Raw genomic sequence first — 23,939 nt, forward strand, 5'->3', positions numbered from 1 at the left:
GCTCGGCACCGCCTCCCGTCCGCGCTCCCTCCCCGACATCGCCTCTCCCCGCCCTCCCCCCGGGGCCACTCCGCGTTTCCCCTTCCTCCACCCCGGTCCCGGGGCCGTCTCTGCCTTCCCTTCTCTCCGCTCCGCTCTCCCCGCGGCGGCGACGCGTTGCCGTGCGGGCGGTGGCGGTGTCGCAGCCATGTGGGTGGCGGCGCTGGCGGCGCTGCTGGCGGCGGCCGGGGCGCAGTATGAGCGCTACAGCTTCCGCAGCTTCCCACGGGACGAGCTGATGCCGCTGGAGTCGGCCTACCGCTACGGGCTGGACCAGTACAGCACGGAGAACTGGCCCGAGAGCGTCAGCTACCTGGAGGTCAGCATGCGGCTGTACCGCCTGCTGCGCGACAGCGAGGCGTTCTGCCACCGCAACTGCAGCGCCGCCGGGCAGCCGCCGACCGCCTCCCCCGCATCCTCGGGCGCCGGGGCGGCGCTGGCGGAGCTGCGGCTCCTGGCCGGGGTGCTTCGGCGGGCGCAGTGCCTGCGGCGCTGCAAGCAGGGGCTGCCCGCCTTCCGACAGGCACAGCCCGGCCGCGACCTCCTGGAGGACTTCCAGCGCCGCGAGCCCTACAAGTACCTGCAGTTCGCCTACTTCAAGGTGAGGACCCCCTCTCCCTCCTTCATCCCTCCTCCTCTCCCCTCCCATCTCCCTGCCCTGCCTCCGCTCCCCAGCCTCCCGCCTCCGTCCCAGCCTGTCCTCCCCAGAGTCTCTCTCCAGGCCTGTCACTGTCGTGGTGGAGGGGGACGGAATGGTGTGTCTCTTCACGTGGCGTGTCCCAGCACGGCCTCGATGGATGCAAGTGCCTTGTGCACCCAATTCTGGAAAAGCCACTGCTCATGCCGACCTCTCGCCTGGCCCTCGGAGCGGGTTTCTCTGGGCCATAGCCTCATTCCCCATTGCTTTCTTCACATCAGTTTAGCTGCCAGTTGTAATCCACCTCACCTCCATATCTCCCCTGCTCCCTGGTCAGGCCCCCAGTCCTTGCCCCCACCAGGCTGCCCAGCGTACACTTCATCATCTTCGCCTTGACAAGCCTTTCAGTCCCTTCCACCCACTCAGCTCATGTTAACTGACAGTGGGATCAGCATGTTCCTTGTCTTTTTCCCTGCTACCTGCCATCCAGCTTGCTCTTCACCAGTTTTCCGCCGTTCATCCAGCATGTCCCCTAGATCAACCCTTCCAGTTCTTCCCTGACATTTGGCCACGGAAACCTGCCTCTGTGTCCTGTAGCTGTGTCACTCCCATCCCTACTCCTCATCTTTCCATCTGCCTTACTTTCTAATCTTCTCTGGAACCTTTTTCAGACTCTTCATGTCACAGCTCTGCTATTGCAAGCGCTCTTCGCTACTTTGTGTCCCTCGGCGTGGCCACCTTCTCCACTTGCTCACATCTGGTCCAGTTCTTTCAAGTGCAGCAGCCCCCAGCCTGTGACTTGCAGATAGCCTGATGCCTGCAAAACTCCAGTTTTGTTGCAGCCTTGGGAAGGAATGAAGGAAAAACTGGCTGCTGAAGTGGGACACTAATGCTAGCCCTGGAATGGTATTTACCTTTTACTCTTGAGTCAGCCAAGACGGGGGACACATACCTCCCTTAACAGATTTCATCCTATTTTTCTAACTTCTTGTCATCTGTCCAGGATCTAATTGATTACTTTCTCCCTCCTTATCTTCATCTTCTGTTCTCTGTATCAAGGTCTGTCCCTTCTACCATCCCCTCACGTACTGCAGTTACTCACATTTCAAATGAACACAGCATCTGGGGGGGGGGGAGGAGAAAACAAGCTGAGCTCTAAGATTGTTTTCTCTCTTAGGGATTCACTCCCAACATATCCCAGTATATATTATATAGGGTTGTTTGCCTGTGCATTCTTTTTGAGATAGCCACTTGGAAGCACACATCTTCTGAACTGTTGCTGTGTCCTGTTTTTAGAAGTTCTGTTTTCTCAGCACTTTTTCCAAACAGATGCGGGGAAATGTATTCTTATAAAACCAGAACAGTATTCACATGCACGACATCACACTGGTGTCATTCTGTGCATTGAAAGCCATCCCTAAAACCGTACAAAAAAGCTTAACTTGATGCATTAAAGCCTCTGCACACACTAAACAAAAGGTACCAAAGGTTTCTTTTGAATTACTGAGAGGGCAGGCATTCCTCAAATTCTCAAAGCCTTATAAGGATACGAAAATTACATCACCACAAATGTTTCCTTTTCTTGTCTTAATTTAACTATCAGTTCCCCTCTTGTGGTACTTACAAAGTTTGCAATGTTTGCAAAGTTTGCAATCACAGCAAAAAGCAGTGCTGCTTACCATTTCTAATACAGTCAAGTAACTGACAGACAGGAGTGTGAGAGGGAAATTGGAGGAATCCCTCCCTCTTTCTTTAAACTGTTTTTCAATCACGTTTGCAGTAGGTTTGAGCAGTGTAGTTTGATGTCTTTGCCTTTAATTGTCTTTCATACTGGATTGTAATCCAGCTCTGAGCCCTTATTACTTGGGGAGTTCTGAATGGGCCTTTGGGACCTACAAACTGCTGCATCCAAAGGACTTTTTCCTGGCTGGTGGCTTCTGAAAAAGGAATATCCCTTCCCCCACCCCTCCACCCCTCCCCAACAGCATTTATAGTATAGGAAGGAGTGGGAGGGAAACGCTTTATGTCATTTTTTGGAGTGACCGTGTGTTTATTCAGGTGGAATTGCAGAGTGAAATTCTGCCACGTCTTAAGATTCTTGGAGTAGATGTTTCTGTGCTGCTGCTTGCTCCTCTGGAGGGAGCTTTCTCAGAGCCACTGAGTTCACTTAGGAACGTGTTTCTACAAAACCTTTTTTTATTTTATTTTTAAGAGGTGAAAATTGAAACCAAGAGTGAATTATAAACTAAGTAAAAATGAGACCTGTCAGCCTGCCAAAGAAACAGGATCACAGCATACAGCACAAAAGAAATCAGGCATTTGACGAAAGTTCAGCTGAGATTTCCCTTTGTGTTTAGCACCATCTGGGCTGACTGGAAGCGTGTAGTTTTGGGACAACCAGGAATGGCAGCTGGCAGTGTTCCAGCACTGGGACACTCATAGCGGCACAGCAGCCATGGGTGGGTTGAAGTCTTTCTTCAGTGCAGTTGTCTCTTGGGTTTCTTCCTGAAATGAAGGGATACCTTTTATGGATGCTAACGGAAGAGTGTGTGTGAATACGTGCCTGTGACTCCTCCTTACGGTTTTAAACATACACTGCCCTAGGCTATTTCAGATGTGAGGTGGAGCTCAGTATCAGCTACACGTCAATACACTGAATGGGTTGGTGTGGATCTTGGCTTAGAAAAAAGGTTTTAACATTTTACAAATACCCAAGACTTTTGCTTTCTCTCTCACTCTTCCTAAATATGTGCCTATGTACTATATAATTTATGAAAACATATGTGTATGTATAAAATAAAAAACCCATAACTGCAGGCACACAGAAATACTTACATGTTTGGTACATGCATTTACAAGTGAGAAATGTATACTTCAGAAAGTATATCCAGTTGAGATTAAAGTTAGTTTAAAAATGAGTACAGAAAATCACATAGTACATTAGGACACAATTATTATATAGAGCAAGTCTCTGCAGTTTGCTCTTAACTTCATAACACCACCAGGAAGATGTATTATTTTAATGTTGTCCTTTGTGCTGCTAGGCAAATAAGTGACATAAACACCATGTAAACATGGTCAGTGATGACTCCTGCCCAATATCCATAGGTTGGCATTAGTATTTGCTGAGATTAATCCCACACAGGAGCAACATGTCAGCTTTATGAACAGGGGAGGGAGAAGGGAAAAACCCCTAATTTCTTCGATTTACAACCATCATCTGTGCTATCTGCAACAATAAAACGAAAAAAATTGTTCATGGTGATGAAGCTAGGAGTAAAACTGAGAAGAATTATACCAGTTTTACTGTATGATTGTACCTGTTGAGACTATGTTTTCAGTATAAGTAAGTTTGTGACTATAGAGACTATAGGAAAGTCATTGACAAAAACTGGGAACATTTGAGCTGTTTTGGTTTTTTTCCCAATTAACCTTTTTTAACTCCTTCCTCTTCTCCCTATCCCTATTTAGGCTAATAATCTTCCAAAAGCTATTGCAGCAGCTCACACATTTCTTCTGAAGCATCCGGATGATGAAATGATGCAAAGAAATATGGCCTACTATAAGAGCATACCTGATGCTGAGGAGCATATTAAAGACTTGGAGATAAAGCCTTATGAGGTAGGCTTCTTATTCAGAGTTTGGTCTTTTGGAACTGTTCTATTATTCCACTTACTGGGTGAGATTTGGGGATCTCATTTGCTTATGTGTTTTCAATTCTTACTCTCCTTTCCCTCTTTCTGTCATCTCAGTCACCTCCATTCTGCCTTCTTGAAGCATTCAGTAATTCTCACCTGTCCTGCACTTCATTGTTCCATAAATGGGTCACAGTAAATCACAGACAGTGGCATACCTGAAAGCTACTACATGCATATCACTACTGGAGCTAAGCAGGTGCATAGTTTTTCAAATTCATGAGTGCTGTAGCAGCACAGTTTAAAATAACTCAGACATTTCGTGTTAAGATTCCATTGAAAATCTCTGTCACAACCCATGCTTTAGATTCACACTGTTACTTTTGTCCTGCAGGCTTTTCTTTTGATCAGAAATGGAATGATATACTCTGTTCTCTAGAAAATACCTGATAAAATCCATTAGTCATCTGTATTTGTTGTCCTTATCTTACCTGGAGAACAGCTTATGTAGTCATCCAGAAATGCCAAGACATCATTTACTGCATTTGAATTTACACACCGCTTCCTACAGATCAGTTACTGCTGGTTTTCATTCCTGCCAATTTTTCAGAATCTCTTTGTCAGGGCTGTGAGAGCGTATAATGGTGACAACTGGAGAACATCCATCTCGGACATGGAACTGGCTCTTCCTGATTTCTTCAAAGCCTATGATGACTGTATTGCAGCCTGTGAAGGCTCCCGAGAGATCACAGACTTTAAAGACTTCTATCTTTCCATTGCAGGTGAGTGGTTAGGAGACAGAAAGGAAAGTACATTTCAATTTGTCCGTAGGATTGACTACCCAGGTCCTGTTCCTGAGTTTGGGCCAATAGGATTTTATTAGATTCACTGTAAACTGCTTGAATTCTGGTTTATGTTTTTGTTCTTTTTAGTAACATAAATGAGGGCTATCAGGAAATCAGAACAGAGTACTTGTATTAACATGGAAGTTCTGTGTCAGAATAACATGGAATTTTAAGCGATAATAACTGCCCCATCCAGGTAGCAATGGTTAATCCAGACAGGTCTCTTGGCCACCCTTTCAGTATCGGTTTGGTTGCCTTTGAGGCTCAGTTGTTAACCTGCCTTTGAAGCTGGCTTTGGGGTTTTGTGTAGATCCAGTGATCTGTATGTCCTTTCTTTTGTCTGTTTTTCATCCTTCCTACATTAGAGTTTTACTAGTAGATAACATCTATTTTTCGTGTGTAGCTTAAAAAAAAAATCCATTGCTTTGCAGAGTAAAAGGGGCATAAACTTTTTTTATTATTGTCAAAATGGCACATATACATCCCCTATGCTCTTTGGCAGCAAAAGAAACAAGTAATTTCTCCAGTGCTCTGGGCTCAGCGTTGTTGACAGTATTTGTGTGGAGAACACATGCGAGTTTTCTCAATAAACTTAGAAATTCTCTTGCATTTTTCATGTTTTTAAGTTGCCATAAGGAAAACCAGCCCAACTTTTTGTCCTAAAGCCATAATATGTGTTGGAGAGGGGAAATTTTCATGAAATATGTTTATACATGAGCAGCTCCAGTTTCTCGCGGTGTGCGGCTGATATCCACCGGTACAGCTGACATGGAATAGCTATTGCAGGCCTCAAGCCCTGATTTATTATTGGGCAAAGCAGGCAGGTGCTTAGCACAGCAAATAAGGAGCAAAGGTGAAATCACAGGCAGTAAAGCAAGAAACACAGACTTTGTTTCCCAGTTGGTCAGAGCTCTGGCATCAGGTCAACTCCCAAGCCACTGTAAAGAGTACAGCGTCCATGCTCAGCTGTGACTGGCACTTGCTGTCATCCTTCCTCTTACTCCCTGAAAGGGAAGGACAATTCCCAGCAGTAGTGATGGGAAGGAAAGGTAGGAGTTACTGCATGATGTCATCATGACCATGTATGTGCATTTCAGTATTTCGCTCTTGAGTTGAGAACGTTCAAATTTACTTACACTGCCTGGGCTGAACTGTGCTCTTGCTGCAGGGAGAAATATTCTGCCTCTGAGGTTTTTACTGCAGAAAGCAGATGTAACAATAAGGCTTAACCAGAATTATTTGGGACTTACACTAGGTATGTATCCTTGAGCAATGAGTTATGTTTGGAAGCCAGCTGTCCTCATTGCATGGGATTGTTTCACTGAGGGACTTGGGTCTCTGGCTTTAAGTGCTGGCTGGAATTGAACCCTGCTGTGCCTGGAGATTCCACTGCTCTTGTAGAAGATGAGTCTGGTAATTTCATGTGGCCAGTTACATTTAGTTAGCTTCAGTGTTCTTCATTCTAGGAGTTCTCAGGGATGAAAAGTGTTCTTTTGTCTTGGTTAGAACTTGCTGCACAAGCTTATCTAACTTGATTTCACCTGCCTAATATGGCTAACAGGTAAACTAAGACTTTAAAATACTTCTTTTCTGTGTTGTAGCCAAATTTGATATCTCCTGAAAATGTTTGATACTCTTTGTTGGAAGGTTTCTTGAAATGTATTTCCTTGAAGATAAAATCACCTGTAGTCCTATTGCATTATAGCAAGCTTTTTTAGGCTGGGTAAGCTTGTGGACTTAAACATTCCTGGCTGAAAGTCGTTCTGTGCTGAGTGGCATATTCTCCTTTTTCTTCTTTTTTAGAACATACAAACTGCAGGCACAATATGTGGCCATCTCTGGAGGTTAATTTTGCAATCACCTGCTGTATATCTCTGTCACACAGTTGTACTCAGCAGCACATGGACCTTATCCGTGCAATAATTTCATGAAAATGCAAAGGATTGCAAAATGTAAAAAATAAAAGAAAGCACTGTTAAGTTTACAGTTAGGAAATAATGCAATACTCTGTAACACTGTAAAATCCACTGCCACAAGCTGTCTGTAGGTGTCAGTGAAACCTAACTGCTCAGTTCTCTGAAATTCCAGCTTTGACATGTTTGAAGTTGACTGTACAGATTTTTATGGAAGGACTGGTTACCCTTACTTGATATGTACTTCAAATGGAGTTGTAGGTTCTCAGTACTTCCAAGCAGCAAGTTGCAGATGCACAGGACTCAGGAGAGCATCATAAGGCCAAATTTTAATGGGTAGCAAATGGGAGGCACTATAACAACATGCTACCCATATCCTGTGTTGTCGTTTTCTTCCTTCTAGATCATTATATTGAAGTCCTTGCATGCAAAGTGCAGTGTGAGAGTAATCTGACGCCCGTTATAGGAGGCTTTGTTGTTGAAAAGTTTGTGGCCACCATGTACCATTACTTGCAGTTTGCGTATTATAAATGTAAGTAGTGATTTATTGTGCTTAAATAACACTGGGGTGATGTGAGACAGATTCCATTCATAACTCTAGTTACAATGCTTTAGAACATAAATAGTGGCCTCCAGAACCTGCATTTTAATCTGTTTCAGGACAGAAACTCTGAGTTTCCTGGTATCTTTTTCTTCCTGTATTACTGTAGTTAACAGACACAGGACACAAAATGTTCTATGTTGAGCCTGTGCTCATAAAATTGTCTATGAAAAAATACATTACAGGACCCTCTGTTTTAAGTTATGCATGGTCTGTGTTGGAAAGATGAGGCAGTTACAGAGTAAGTGTGATCTGATCCATCACTGCCGTTTGTTCTGTATGTGATACCTACTGCCAACACAAATTGCTAACGCTTTTCATAGTTTCATATAAATGTTAAATCTTCATATAAATGAAAAATGTTCATTATATGTATTTTATGTTTTAGATGCCTTTTTGAAGTAACTCATAACATATTAGGTTAAACAATGTCGGCCACTTACTATACATTGGAACATCTGGAATGGCACAGACCCATTTTGTACACCTGTGTACAAAAACCTATGATTTGTGCCAAGAAAGCCATAGTGGTTAAGCTGTCAAACCCCCGTGGTTGTTAAGTGGCTGAACTGTATAGCTCTAACAATACATTTTTCCTTAAACTTCTAATTCATTCAGTTAGAGCAACTAAAGATTGTAACTTCAAAGAAACACGTTTAACATAACAAATTTATTCTATTGAATAAATACTCAATTTTCAATTTACTGTTCAGAATTTCTTCCACAGACAAACCTACAGAGTATTCCATACCATTTGCTTTTTCCTAGTGGATTCTTATAATCCTGTTAGAATGGGCCTAAATGGGTTTTGAAGAAAGAAGGGACCACTTAACAGAAATCGTAGTATCTGGTTCTCAGTGATTACATATTTGATAGGTAAATCATTTAATGAATTTTGTGGTTTCTTGAGGAGCTACTTGCACTGTAGCTTTTACAGCTATTCCTGCAGGCTCCAACATCGAAGAGAAGACACATCAACCATGTAGCATCAGGCCATTAATGACTTCTGCTTATGTTGTTTGACTACACATTTTACACATTGACTCTTCCCTCTATGTCAGTTCTAGTACAAAGAAGTGGGGAAGTGTTTGGTTTTTTTAATAAGTGCCCCAGTGCATATCACTAAGCTGTGGGCTGATACTGGGATACCTGGGAGGAACGTTTTGTTAGGATTTTCATAGAAAACCATCAGAGCTGAGTCCCCATTTTTGAATCATGACCTTACCTGTTTCAGGACACAAATATAGCATATTCTTTCTGGGAAGCAGGTTTCTTTTCTATGCAACTGGTGGGGAGGTAGAATATGGGTTCTGTTTCCATCTGAGTTTTTCAGAACTTAGATATTAGTAGGAATTTGTTCATTTATCTTATCTGGATTTTTGTGTGTGTGTGTTTAATAATTAGTGAATGACATGAAGAATGCAGCTTCTTGTGCTGCTAGTTACCTTCTGTTTGACGAGAAAGATGAAGTAATGAAACAGAACATGGTGTATTACCAGTACCATAAAGACAAATGGGGACTTAAAGAAGAGGATTTTCAGCCCAGATCGGTAGGTGAATTATCTAAAATGCCTTCTAGACACATTTAAATATTTTTCTGAAACTCAGTGGGTAAGAGGTTGGGAAAATGGAGGTTATCTGTTGGTTCTAGAGTTAGACACATACTGTTTTGTGAAAACCATATAGAGAGTTGTGCACAGAGATGTAGTGTGTCACGTAAACAGTGAATGTCATAGTTCTTCCCTTTCTGTTGAAATATGCTACAATAGGATATAATATAATATGATGACAAAGAAATTCACACTGGTATTTCTCTGTCACTTATGCATATTTATATCTTTATGTACCTCTATAAATAAGGCAGCTGCCCCCTGAAATCTCCTGATGAAATCTCTGAGTAACGTTCAGGCTTTTGTGAATCATTATCTGCCAGCATGTAGTTGCCCACCCGCTTGTTATTTCAGGTTCTGTGGGCATTGGAATGTGTCTGGATATGGTAACTCCAGCTAAACTCACTTTCCACTTACTCCATTTAGAACATAGTTGGGTGGATGAGGATGGAAAAAGGCTCAGGACTATATTGTATCTAATTATCTAAATTAGAATACTTGCTGCAAAGAACCCACAGTAAACATGAGTCCATGCAGCAATGATTGTGATCTGGCTTTGAAAAACTGCTCTAAAAATGGATTTCTATGCTGTTTATATATTTCCACGTCCAAGGAAAATTTACAGCCTGGACTGTGACATCAAATTTGATTTTCTGTCATTTCTTGTTACCAGGATTTATGTCATGCCACTGAATTAGCTGCTTTGTGACACCTGAGTGACTCCTTAGGCATCAGTCATATAAACTGTACAACTGGTTAGTCATTAGCGATACATGTTCCACAAATTAAATTTGGTGCCTTCTCTTAGGGCATGACTTCCCTGTGGAAGAATCATTTAAGTTAACCCAGCTGTGGCAACAGCAGACATCCTGGAGGATAACATTCCAGTTGCCTTTTCCATGTTGCTTCTTCAGACATCTCAGTCACCAATGCCTTCGCTGGCCCAAAGGCCCTTGTTTCTTAATATGGCATTAAACCCAGTGTATCTGTGCAGTGCTCAGGTGACTGACCTTATGCAAAGCAGTGCAATTATTCCTCTTATAGCTTGCACTGATTTGATAATTACACTTTCTACCTCTCAGGCCAGCCTGCTCAAGTCAAAAATACCACTCCATTTGAGTTAGGTGGGGTTTGTTTGTGGACAACTGTTACCTGCAGCACGCCTTATCGGCGCACTGGAAACCCAGGCCTGCCCTGCAGGACCAGCTGAGACAGAAGGCAGCAAAAATGCATTTGGTTCTTTCAGAAGGCAGCAGCAGCAAGTCTGAGCTCACAGGAGAAAGGAACCGCTCCTTTGTCACTGCTTTTGGGAACAGAACTGTGCTTTATAGCCATATTGGAGACAATGTTTGATGGTGAGGGGTAGCAACAGTTTGAAACTGCAAACCGCGGATAGATTTGGCATTCATGTGCAGAGAGGACAGAACAAGGGCCCTACACATGAATTCTGAATGTTTCATTGATAACTTCTGTAGCTGGGGACTACAGATAATTTGATTTTTAAGTACAAAATACTAAATGGACACAGCTGTATTTTCTTGTACTTTGATCTATGTAACTATGAACAGGAGTTGCTTGCTGTCCTAATCACTTGCTATGAAAACCATAATGCCTCTGGTTTATTTTCAAAGTGGTAATGGGGTGACAGCAGGATTTAGCTCTGGCACTAATCTAATGTCACAAGATGTTCTTGTGAAAGAGAGAGTCTCCTGTTTTCCTCCCCAAAAGGTAGTCAAAGCAGATTACATTTGATGTTCACATATATGAGAATGTGTGACTGAGCTACACTCTGTGGTCCAGGCAAACAGCTGGGAAGTGAGGAGGGACAGGTGAGTGACCTTGCAGAATTTTACTAGTCCAGACTCAGGCTGGGGTGGTGAGTCATTATCATGCAAAATAGCTTAGTGTCTCTTTTTCCCAGAATTGCCTGCTTCCATACGCCAGTGCCAGCACACAGGGAGGCAGAGGCTTTCTCATGTCCAAAGCCCGCTGGAATGCAGGTGCATGCTGCTACTCAGCTCTGGCAGTCTTATTCCTTATTCTCAGACTTACCAATGCTTTGAAATGTGAGAAGGAGGAGAGTGCTTTGCTCTTCTCCGATTGATGGAGACTGTGCTTACGAAGATCCACAGAAGAGTTTGGATACACCCCTTGCTGTTTTGCTGTTCCCTTTCTCAAACACTATAAACCCCTCCTGGGATCTGCCTTCCACTAAGGCCGGGTCTGATTTTACTAGAATAGTTTGAGGTGATGTGTAATGATGCTCTCCTGTCTTGCTACCCTAAAGTGACATAGAAATTTTGGGTTTTTTTGATAGGAGGCAGTTCGATACCACAGAATAACCACACTTCAGCTGGAAATGTATGAATTTGCGAAGGAACATCTGATGGATGATGATGAGGTGAGTTTTATATAAATGAAATCATGGTCAAAAAAGCAGCAGTCACATTAAAGTGAAAATGATACATAGATGTAATCCCAAGATTTAACTAATACAGAAAAATCTTCTTGTAACTGTGACCAATTTATAAAAAATTTTTAGTTTTGTAAGTAGAATCTAAGAATGAACCCAAAGAACATAACATACAATTTTAAAAAACATTGCCATAGTTAACATAAGGGCAAATATAATGCACTGAGCCCACAGAAAAAAAGAAAGTCTACTTTGCAAGCTGTAACACCAGGGGGCAGAGAAGTGGTATGTATTTTTAAACCAAATGTTTTTCTAGGTTTGGGTGTAGGGATTTTTTGTTTTGTTTTTTGGGGTTGTTTGTTTGTTTGTTTTTGGGGTGTTTATTGTTGTTGTTGGTTTGGGGTTTTGTGTGGGGTTTTTTTCCTAAAATGTTGTTTGAATTATATTAGAGATCTTTATAATTTTGTCCAGAAGTAACCACCTAAATTGTAATTTTTGTCCAAAGGAAGTCTTGTTACCTGTTATTTTATTCTGCTCAGTAAAATTTTGGTCACCCAGTCTTGCTTCTTAAATGGTTAGAAATCATAGTCAAATAACATATAATGACTACTATTTACACTGGAAATATGTAAAATGGATTTTTTTGGGGGGGGGAGGGGTGCAAGAAAAGTAGTTAAATTGTTGAAAGGGCATTTCTTTGTCTCCCACAGCTGAAATTAAAGGATAAATTGTGGAAGGCTTTGGATTGCTGTTTGCTTTGGGTTTGGGAACTTTCATTTAGAGGTTTAAAAAAATCTTCAAATGATGGAAGTGTTTGTTGCTGGCATTGGCAAAGAAACAGCTGTGCTCAGCTGTGGCATGGGTCAAGGATGCCTATAATGAGCACTGCTGATGTCTCTTCTAGTTAGAAAAGGCAAAGATGGTTTATGTTAAAAAATGAAATCACCTTTGCAATTTTTATGTTATCCATCACATAGGGAGAGATAATATTTTATAGTGGAGAAGTAGTGTCTGCACTGCCTTCAGTATTCTGATGACCTGAAAGCAACTCTATGTAAAATTCCGTTGCAAGGTTACCAAACTTTAGGAAGACTTTCCATTGTGATAAAATGCCCTGAAAGACAGTTTAATAAGCTTAATATTTAAAGGTTAAGCTTAGATGAGGACTAGTTGGTATGGATTTTCATCAGTGTGAAATACTTGAGCACTTTTTATATTCCCTTATTGGTTTGTGCTGTTGCCCATAAGGTTTTCTTATGTCAGGCATAAACTTATTTGTCATTTTTTTCCTTCTCTCATATCTGTTGCTTCAAAACACGGGGATGAGTAATTAAGGAAGGGGAGACACAGTCCTTTGTGAGTACTTTCCCCACATGTTGTTACTAGGAGGGTTTATAGAAATAATCTTCAGCCTCAAGGACTATATATAGAGGAAACAAACATTCATTTGCTGGCACTCATTCACGTAGCCCCTTTCATCAGGGCAATTACAAATGACCTTGCAGTCTGCAAGAGGGAGGTGCAGTGAAAATGTCAGTTAAACTTTTGAGGAACTGACAAGGAAGTCACATTACACTGGATTATATGTTTGGGTTAAACAACCAAAATTACTGTGCCTGGTCATGTCACAGATATCCCTTCCTCACACTCATTGCATCAGGAAAGTTACCATTCTCTTCTCCAGGGGGAAAGCTGAAGGGCTTCTGTACCCTCCCTTGCTAGGGCTGAAGAACCTGAGAGGGATGGAGGCTGTCCATGCCTCTGGCTTGGCTCTGGCTTTTGGTAGTGAACTCATAAATCCCTGGCTACCCGAACTTGTCTTTGGCTGCCGGAGCCTTCCAGGGATTCCAGACAGAGCAGGAATAGCACAAAGGTAAAACTGCTACCTTGCAGTTTCTGCTCTATGGGCAGGACCTGGTAGTGTAACTGGAATTTTTCTTTTTTCTAATATTTCTTCTGGCACAGATAGAAAAGCTTGTTCCATAGGAATGATGAAAAACCCAGATAAGGCATTACAGTAAAAACTTTATTAAAAATTGTTAAGGATGGAGGCAACCTCTCTTGGAAGTGCACTCTGTTTATTTAAACCATGTGCTTCTTGGGCCATAGGCCATAACTTCTGTGAGTTTCTGGGGTCCATGTTTGCTGTCTGTGAAGTTGCTTGTGGGCCAACAAGCCCATAAGATAATCTGCAGAAAAAAAATTTCTTTTTTCCTTGACTGAAGTAAAAGGATTGATGTGGCAAGAGATATCTTCCTATGTGAATGTCATTATTTTCAAGTGGAGAATCACATTTTATTCAGACTTCTCAGTGCTCCTGTATCTCAGGTCATCCATGTGTCTTTCTATATACCATTAGCAAAGCGAGTGAGAACATTTGACTTCTTCTGTAATACATAGCAGTAATTGCAGAGGCTGGAACAGGCAGTAATGATTTTTGCATATGTCACTACAAGAAATACTGTCCTACTCCTCTTACTTTATTAATGTTTTTCTACAAGGAAATGAAAAACTCTAATTCAAACATTTAACACAGAAGAGGTGACAGAGAATATTAGCGCCAACTACCTACAAATTACTTTTAAGAAAAAGTAATTATTCTTAAATATCCTTGCAGTTTTCCACAGGGAAGTTAAAAGAACGTTATGGTGTTGTCATCTTAGTTGGCCATGGATAGATGAGCTTTTTGATTTCTATTCAAATGTGTAATGCATAAAGGCTGTCATGGATACAACTCCTAGTATTGCAGATTTAAATAGCAAACTGAGCTATTAAGAGCCAGACACTCAGCTAGTGTAGATATAACTTCAGCACTACACTAATTGTATGAGACATGTTTTTGGCACATAAAATCAGTGTTCTTGAGGAATTTTTTTCGGGGGGGATAGCTACTTAGCTGTTCTAAATTACATAAGAACCACAAGTATTTGGCTGGGATGATCCTACAAGGTGATTTTTCTTTCAGTACTTAATCAGTAGGTGAAAAGATGTTGGCAGCTTTGACCCACTTTTTTTGGCATCTTGTTCTTTTTATTTGTATATAATGTCTGTGTCCACTTGAATAGTCGCTGAAACTAGAATGCTCCATTCCTAAGTGTGATGCAAAAAAGAATAAGTATTGAACTAATGTGACTGGTGGAAAGAGAACATATGGAATAGCATCAAAGCACAAGGGCCCAGTGGACTACTGATAGTAAATCTGAATTCAGCCTATTTTTCTGTTTGGGAATTGCTAACAATGTATTTCCAGCTTGATTGACTCCCTCTTTGCATATGTTCAAATGATTTATACAAGTGTGCTGTATATACAGCAAGTTATAAGTCCAGACATGTAAACCCTGCCCTGCCTGTGACCTCAGAAAGCTGCGCTAGCACCGCTATGCTGAGAAGAGCTGGTGGCAGCTGTTTCAGAGAGAGTTGGCAGCTAACTGGCCGTCTTATGGTCCCTGTTCAACATAGGCTTCCTCAAAGAAGAAAGAAAAAGAGATTTTTTTTTTCCCCATCACGATTTCCCAGTGGAGGTTCTTCTCATGTGGCTGGCTCTCCATGACCTTCCTGCTTTCTCCTCTTGCTTCTGCACCACTGGATGTGTGTCTTAGTCAAAGATGTTCTTCTTTCCATTTAAATGACCTATCATGGGAAGCTGCCAGGATAGTTGGGCTTAAGTGGCAGTATGTGCCCAAGTTGCAGGTACTGGCTTTGGGAGGAATTTCTGCTGCCCAGATCTTCTTTAGGCTCTCTGTGTAGCATAAAGCAGGCAAGAGAGCATAAGTAGGTCTCAGAAACAAAGCCACTAGAAGGCTTGTTTTCAGTGCAATCAGAGCAATGTTGAAATTGCTCTGAAACTGAGTTGACTCATGTTTTATAGGCATTATAAATACGTTAAAAGGAAAGCATATTTATTGATTTACTGTAAAATACTATTGTAATAACTGCAATGTACTGTAATCCCCCATGGTGTATTGGAAAAGAACAGTTAAGTGTTCAAAATATATCATTAAAATGAAATGGAAAAATATTTGAGAAACTAGATAACATACATGTAAAAAACAACTAAGCTCTCTTAATGTTGAAAAAAAAAGCCCTAAAAGCATGTGACAGTGGGTCATACTGTGGACTAAGTATCTGAAAAATAAACAAGTTAAGGACCAAATAATTTTTCTGCACAAGAAATTGAGGGATTTTCTTTTTTTTTCCCCTGCTAGAGCGCAAAGAGTGTCCAGACTGGGGGGGCTTTGGGGTGGTTATAGTGAACTCTCATGTTTTAACTGAAGGTTAGATCAAGGAACTTTCTCTTGGTTGAAGGCTGAATAAACCTTTCAGGCTGAGCCACTCATTGACACATGCCTTACTGTTACCCTGATGTAACGTTTTCCCCCTTCAAAATGTTGCTGGCCAGTGAGCTGTGTGGTGTATACTTGCTGGCTCTATCAGGTTCATGGAGTCAAATCCTCCACAGTCGTTCATATCAAACCTTTTTCTTCACTCTTGCAAGATAATTAATTGTTCTAGAATGAAATCCACTGGTTTTCGTAACAACTCCTTGTGGCTACTCCCGTTAGTACCTCAAATTAGTTACTAGAGCAATTACAGGATAATTACTCATTAGTTATAGGGCACCCTTGACCTCTCCTTACAGAGACCACTTGTGCAACCCTTCCAACTACCATAACCTGTCCACCTACACCCAGTACATAAGGAAATCAAATCTGTTGCTCTCACTGTTAAACAAGTTTCCAATCATTAAGATCTTCAAACTTTAGCAAAATTTGAATTTTTGTTGTGAAGGACAACTGGGGAACATTTATGTGGGATAAATATTTTCCTTCTAGGTCACAGATTATAAGGAAACAAAGATCCAGCCAGTTCTTCTTGCTCTGTGTATTGTCTCTTAAGGCTTGGTTTGTTGGATGAGTTAGAATAAAGGCCGTTTCTTATCCATTCACTGGTAATCACACATAAAAGCACGTCCAGGATAATATTTTTCTATAGATCTTAATTCATTCTAGTACACTATCTTTTTTATATTCTCTGTTGCTTTCCTGAACAACAGGTTATCCCACTGCAGTACATACAGAATCCCTATAGAAAAGGCCATCAGCAGATTTGCATAGAAAGTATGGGTTATTTTTTCCTGTAACTTTTCCAGTCCACACTGAGAAAGGACAGAACAAGATTGTAGGTGGAGGCAAGGACCTATGAATGATTAATATTTGCATTTGCAGACGGCAATGCTTAGTCTTTGCAAGGAATGGTAAAGTGTCTGGGTCTGTCAGTGAGCAATGCAAATGCTGCTGCTGGCTGCTGTTTTTAAATGCTGCTGTCGAAAGAAAAGTTGGTGCTGGACCATCGGTCTCAAGTGTGCCATAACTGAACCATGTATTGGTAGCTTTTCCTCTTTGCTGTTTATTTTAATAGCTGGCTAGGAGTCTCCAAAGAACAAATGTTTCTTCTAAAAGGTTGTGTTTTGTGTATTTGAGTGCAGCATTTAACACTGCATAAGGAATGGCCTGGCCCAATATGTACCTTGGTTCTTGGACATTCAGGTTCAGGTACTAGGTGGGGAGTTTTGCATTCTTCTCTTTTTCAGGCCTTTTTTTTTTTTCCAACTGCTCTAGCTTCACCTATAATAGTGTCCCAATCTCAATAGCCTGGGTTAGCTTATTCAGAATTAACCAAGAACTCTGTTTTAAAATTAATTTTTATTATAATCCACTTATTCACATATCCTCTGTGAAACCTTCTTGAATTAATTACTGTGCCACAAAACTTGTTCGTTCTGTCCAGTGCCTCTGTTGAGTTGTTAATCTAAGCCAAGGATGCTCAAATTGCATATGTGACAGATAATTAGAGGCTCCAGTTGGTCAGATCAGCTTCTCTGATTCTTTGAACCACTCACACTAGTCTGGAAACATTCTCCTTTTTCTGTTTGATATAACACTTCCCATATTTCAGGCTATATCTGTTCCATCTTTTTACCTTGCTCTTTTATCCTTGCTCTGTCAGTCCCACTTTCCACTGACTGTCCCTGGAGAGGGAAGAGGTTGGTAGCACAGGGAGGGAGGTTGTGGGGTCCCACAGAGCTGCTGAACCTGCAGCAGGTACCTGACCTCCAGTGCAAACCTGGAGGCAGCAACTGTGGACCAAGGGCCAGCCAAGGAGGACCTGTTTTGCTGCAGCTGACGAGGCAGCCCACATGCATGTATTTCCCTGTTGTTGGCTGCCTAACTATCAGGCATGTACTGGCCTGGCAGCAAACTGTTCTCTTCCCTGAGCTTAGTCAGACCCCACATACTGATTTTCTAACTATCAGCTGAACAGCTGCATCATGCTTTGGGCCATATATTGCTCACCCATGATTTGCATCAGCACCATGTTTGAGCAGCATATTTATGTAACCTGCATTAGGGGTGGGTGGCTGTTGTCCCCTCTAGTAGCTGGCAGGGGAAAGCATTATGGGTTTCCAGCTGATTTTGCATGTAAAATTTGATGTTCTTTCTGTAAGGGCAGGAAGGAGCTAAAGAGTGTACCAAATAACATGAGGAATTCTGTCATGCTGAAGGGCTAGATAGTATCAAAGACTCATTTCATACTCCAGATATGCAGGCCAGCAGGAAGTTACTAGATGTGAGCAGGCAGAAGGCTTTTTCCCTAGAATGAACACCTGTGAAATATTTACTGACTTTAGTCATACTGAACGCCTGGTGTCAAGTGAGCACTGATGGGACAAGGACAGTGATCAGTCTGGTCCCAGCTGCCAGTGTGGCAATGTGATCAGCTCTTCTGAGGCAGCCTTATCACTTTTTCGTTAGGCTGCCAACTGCTCTATGGACAACTTGCAAATGTTTTACATTCTGATTACGAAGGCACAGGCAAAACTATTTGAACTGCAGGTTTTGGTTTTCTTTAAGTGTAATCTGGAGGTTTTGCCTTTTCAAAAATAACCAACATCCAGGCAATTATTCAGTTGCATTGCAGCATATTTTATGTATGTATATTGTTTCAGCAACTTTTTTTATATTTTTGCCATATTTCAAACTTTGTTACTTCTCAGTACGCCCAATTAGACCGCAACAGCTTCTGTGAAGCTTTCCTTTAGAGCTCAGTTTCAGGCACCAGAGATTTCAGGTATCAGTCTTTTTTCCCAAATATTGTTGCTTTTAAATATCCTTTTCCATTTGAACCATGGATTTCTATATTTCATATATTTTCATATGTTTCTAAATTTGAAAACATACCAGAAGTAAAAAATTTGAATTCTATCTGTATCTCCTGTGTCTTCCGAAATATCCTTACTGATGAGTGTGCAACAGTGATATGAATCGAATTAAGTTCCCTTATGGTTGAGTTCCAAAGGTGTAATATTGAAATCTCCATGTCTTCCTTATGCTTAATTCTGGGTCACCCAGTAAGATGTTTGTTCCATTCACCCTCCTTCTCAGATTCTTAACCATTTGAAGGTTGTCTGTGCAGGTAGACAGAGGAGATAAATCCTTTTTCATATCTGTTTTTCTTTCATTAAAGTATGATCCTGAGGTGTAAAAGAATCAGCTTGAGTTAGATCTGGGACCCCTGTAGTAGACAGCTGGATTCCCGGGCTCGTAGCTGTTCAGAGTTTAGTGGCACCTGCCTGTCTGCAGTCCTTCAAGAGGCACCCGAATGCCCACAGATTTGGGACCTGTGCTATAAAACTTGACCTGAAGTCCTCTGTGTTCTGTTTCTGTATCTTCCAACTGCTTGTGTAGTGCCTACTGGACCCAGAGGCTACTTTTCATGTGGATTTGTGAAGTGGTATTGAGTTCCTCCCTCGACTGCGCTACTTAGGCAATCAAAATTCTTCTAACAAAGGAAAACATGCAGAAACGTTGAATTCCTGTTTTCCAGTTGCAGGAACCAGATTTCTTGCAACCAGGAAGACAAGCAGGGAATACAAAAGTGTTGGCATTTTTTCTTGTGTTTTACTGAATTGGATGCTTAAATCTTTTGAACAAATCCAAAGCACAATAAATTGCCATCCTTCAGGACTTGCTAATACTGCTTCATGGTTGGAAAAACTCAGTGGTCTTTTGAGATGGAACTGTGAAGCAGGGAACAAGAGCAGCAGTTATTTCAGCCAGCTTTTCTCCAACTTTTATTTTTGCTTGCTGGGTTCTCATTATTTATCTCCTCACTAATCACACTTCTGAAAAATATGATGTTAGTGCTTTTTAGTTACAATATCCATAATACTGTTATTGTATTAAAAATAGCCAAAATTCTTTATTTAATTGTACTGTTTTCAGTGACAGAGGTTTTAACAAACTTTCCTCAGCAGAATAGAAAATTGTAAAATTTTACCTCTCAAAATGGATGTGTCTGGAAGAGGCTGTCTTTCTAAGGAATATCTTTCTAGGCAAAAATGTGCTTAAAATTTAATTAGGATTGTAAAATACTGTTTGCAGTCTTCATTAAGCAGAGTCAGAAGCATAATACAGTTCACAAAGACTTGAAATGGGTCGTGAAGGGAAAAGGGAGAATGAGCATCCATGCAAAGATGACTTGCTTTCAACATAACTGCTATAAATTCTTATTAATTTAAACATGAGAGTGAGTAAGAGCTGATCAGATTTTCCAGCAGACTATTTTTTCTGTCAGAAAGTGACAATTTGTTTTGGAAAAAAACTAAATGACATCTTAAGACCCTTTTAGAACATGTCAAGAAGGAAAGGCAGAAAAGAAAATGTAGTGAAATTAAGAGGTTATCAGAAGATTGTAGTTCTTAGAATAAAAGGTTGGAAATGTAATTTTGAGCATCCACATCTCTCGTACAGCTCAGCTTTTGAGTTGTACCAAAAAGTGCAAATATGCACAGACATTTCCACAGAATCTCCTATCTCTGGCAGTGTTTCTGAACTGTGTATGGAAGGCAAACCAGAAATCACTGGTATTTCTGAGTGTGCCAGCAGATGGGCTGCTACAGTCATTTTTGAGTAGTTTGAGAGGTTGCTGCACATTTGCTGTTGACTACTTGGTTTTCAGCACTGAAGGTGTTACACTGGGCTGTAAATGATTACAACAGGTTTTAGCTCAGTTACTGTAGCTTAGTTGACAAGACTGTAAGTTCCAGCCAGTGGGGCTGTATCATCCCAAAATACTCAGGCTTGACTGTGAGAAGACATTTTGCTGCGGCAAAATATAACATATAACTATGTTAGGAGTAGTTTAAATAAAGGAAATTTATGTTGTGTTGGTACCCTGTATTAGCAGAGTGGAGCTTGTAAATGCAGTATTTCCTGGGCTGACTCTAAACCCAGTGTATTTGTTTCCAGTATGAAAAACATTCTGTTATCTCTGGTTCTTCACGTTTTTGCTGCATTGAGTCATGACATGTGAAGATCTGGGGTTGAAAATTGAAAAGGTGTGTGTGGAAGGGTGTGACGGGAAATAAACAGTTAGAGCAGACAAATATATCGTCAAAGTTATGGTTCTACAAAACACTATCAGTTTGAATTTTGAAGCTTTCTAAAATTCTTTAATATTTTATGGTATTTTAACAATTTCCTGATTTGACAGGTGCTTTAAACATTTATTCCTCTCTAAGTTTGAGGATTTCATTGTCTATTTAAGTACCTGAAAAAGTACAATAGGATTTACTGTAAAGTGTGACATTTCTTTCTTTTAAGTCTGTGTGTCCCTGCAAGTACTTGTGTTACTCCTGTACGGGCCATTTACTTGCCTTTAATAGGCTTGTTGTATCTACATGAAGGGTGTTAAAAATATTTGGACACATATTATTACAGTTTATGTTTTGATTAAAATAGCAAAAATTTCCCACCAATTTTGCAGTAGAAAGTTAACTTGTTTCTGTTAAATTTAATGCCTTCTAGGGTGAAGTTGTGGAATTCCTTGACGAGCTGTTAGAAGTGGATGAAAAGAAGGAATCCTGATGAGTGAAATCATCACAAAGTGCTTTACGAAAGTGAAGACTCACCATTGCTCCTTACTATTTTTGGTCACTTGTAGTTCCAGTTAGATATACCTCAAAGGTGCTTCTTTAAGCTCCACTTTGTGTCCCAAAATCCACTCCTGAAAGGTTACTTCCATGCTGCACTGACTCTTCCGTGAGCATGGCTTTTCACTATGCAGAATTGGTGCATATGAGTTTGCCTCTCGAACTTTCTTTCCTTTACACAAACAACAAAACAGACTATTTGTATTTTCTGGGATAACACTAAGTTTCCTCATTTCAGTGCTGTTCTACTAAGTTGTAGCACTACAGCTAGATTCTGAAGAACTTTTGTCAGATTATGAACCAAGGAAGACATAACAGTTCCTCTTTCTGAACTATGTGTTCTATTATTTATATATGTCTTTTTATATGATGACGAATAAAGTGGTAATGAATCCCAGTGCACCTGAAAGATGTTAAGATACATTTAACTAGCTGAAATAAGGTGATTAACAAAGCACAGCTAGTGATCTTGTAAAAATTACTTAAAGAATTTTGAAAGCAGTTTTGATCTTTCTTAAAAACTGAATTAAATTCCATGATGTGCAATTAAAAATAAAATATTTTCTTCTTCCTACCAGTTGTTCTTACTCTTTATGTTGAAACAACCTGTGGTCCTTGTGTGAGGTGGGGCCAATCTATGAAATATTGGTAATTGATGTATTTTGTATTCTCTTCTGAAGAAAACAGTTTGCTTGGTTTTTTTCAGTCTGGTGGGACTGTCTGCATAATTTTCATCCAAAAGTAAGTACATGTGGAAACTGCAGTGATTTAAAATGGAATCTTGAAAAATATTTATATGTGAATTCCTGTCGTTTTTATTATTAGCTGTACGGCAGAATCCAAAACAGAAATACTCTGAAGGCCCAAAAGAGTGTGCTAGAGAGGAGTGGTGGGTTGGTAGATAAGTGTACTGAAGAGCAGAAATCCCCTTGACCTCAGAGGAGGATCCAGGATTTCATCCTTTGCTTTCCTCTTTCATTTTCAAGGATCAAGTCCTGCAAGTGGTTTCATCCCACTTACATCAAGGGCAGGCAAGCATTCAGCTCTCTTACGACTGAACTGTTATCCAGCTGAATGGAAGTGAATTGCCCAGCTAAAATCTGTGTTAAGTTTTTAAAAAGGCAAAGCATGATCTAAACTACCTTGCTGAGTTATTGCTGTTATAACTTATATATGCTGTAGTAGTCTATGCTATTGAGTGTCTACAGGGCGTAAGAAGGGGAATCCATAGGATCGGATTTCAGTGTCTGCCAGCCTGTGACAGCAATGAAACATTTGAAGTTGCATGTAAAAGATGTTTGGAAGATCAGATTGGCTTTTTTAGCTGCTTTAATATAAATCACAACTGATCCACCGAATTTGATGGGCAGATTGTTTTATTCTCAAAATGAAAATCTATCAAGAGCCTTTCAACTTTAGGACATTTGCCCAGCTCCACTTTTGGTAATGAGGCCAGAATCTGGCTTGCTGTGTGCCTTGAACAGGCAGAGTGTGTATCAGATTTCATTATGGTTTTTGTTCCACACAATATTATCACTCCATTTATTGTAATTTTGTGTAAGAAATGAACTTTGCTTTTAAAACTTAAAAGCAGCTGATTGTAAACGATCACGTCATGAATTACATGTAATACCCTGCTGGGGTAGTTTCTTCAATTTATACTTCGTTTTCTCTTGTTGGAGGTGTGTGTATGCTCAAGGGAGAGGTTACTGCTCTGGAGTCCTCATTTGTCCTTCTGCTTCCCAGCCTTCATAGACAACTCCAGATTTCCTCCTCAGGAACTCAACGATTGATCTTAAGACCATATACCGAAATAGCATCATCTTTGATACTCTGGCTTTCAAATCCAGAAATCCCACTGTTAAAGGGCACGGAGCTGGTTGGAGGTGGACGTATCCATCTAGACTGCCTTTGTTTTACAGCATTTTTAGTTTACTTTTTTCCTATTGCTATTTACCAAGCTGACTTCAGAGCTCTGCCAAGCACCAGCTGTTGCCTGGCTGTTTGTTTCTGTGATGCCCTAACTCTTGTGTGCTGCCCGTAGGGATTGCAACGCAAAACCTGAAAGGCTTCCAAGAGCAGTGCTTGTAATTCAAGTTCCTGAGCCTGAGGATTTCCAAAACTGTACATCTTATGTGGAAATAACATGGATGGATAAAGCTTCTAATCATGTTTTGCCTGTTGGTGAAGCAAGTAGCATAGGCTGCAGTAGGTACAAGATCACAGAAAGTAAGTTCCAGGATCTCTTTGTTTTT

At 40.8% G+C, this 23,939-nt stretch overlaps 1 protein-coding gene across 1 annotated transcript; it reads left to right on the forward strand.

Annotated features, from left to right (window-relative positions):
- Window positions 1–57: 57 nt before the first annotated feature.
- CRTAP (cartilage associated protein) lies at window positions 58–22,258 on the forward strand. Its single transcript, XM_064668963.1, has 7 exons — window positions 58–640; window positions 4,148–4,297; window positions 4,922–5,093; window positions 7,473–7,601; window positions 9,075–9,220; window positions 11,598–11,681; window positions 21,560–22,258. Exons 1-7 carry the CDS (start codon window positions 188–190, stop codon window positions 21,617–21,619), a joined length of 1,194 nt encoding a protein of 397 aa, XP_064525033.1. The 5' UTR covers window positions 58–187; the 3' UTR covers window positions 21,620–22,258.
- Window positions 22,259–23,939: the final 1,681 nt, after the last annotated feature.

Source organism: Pseudopipra pipra, chromosome 1, assembly GCF_036250125.1.
Source record: "Pseudopipra pipra isolate bDixPip1 chromosome 1, bDixPip1.hap1, whole genome shotgun sequence".
In the NCBI taxonomy this organism is placed as follows: domain Eukaryota; kingdom Metazoa; phylum Chordata; class Aves; order Passeriformes; family Pipridae; genus Pseudopipra; species Pseudopipra pipra.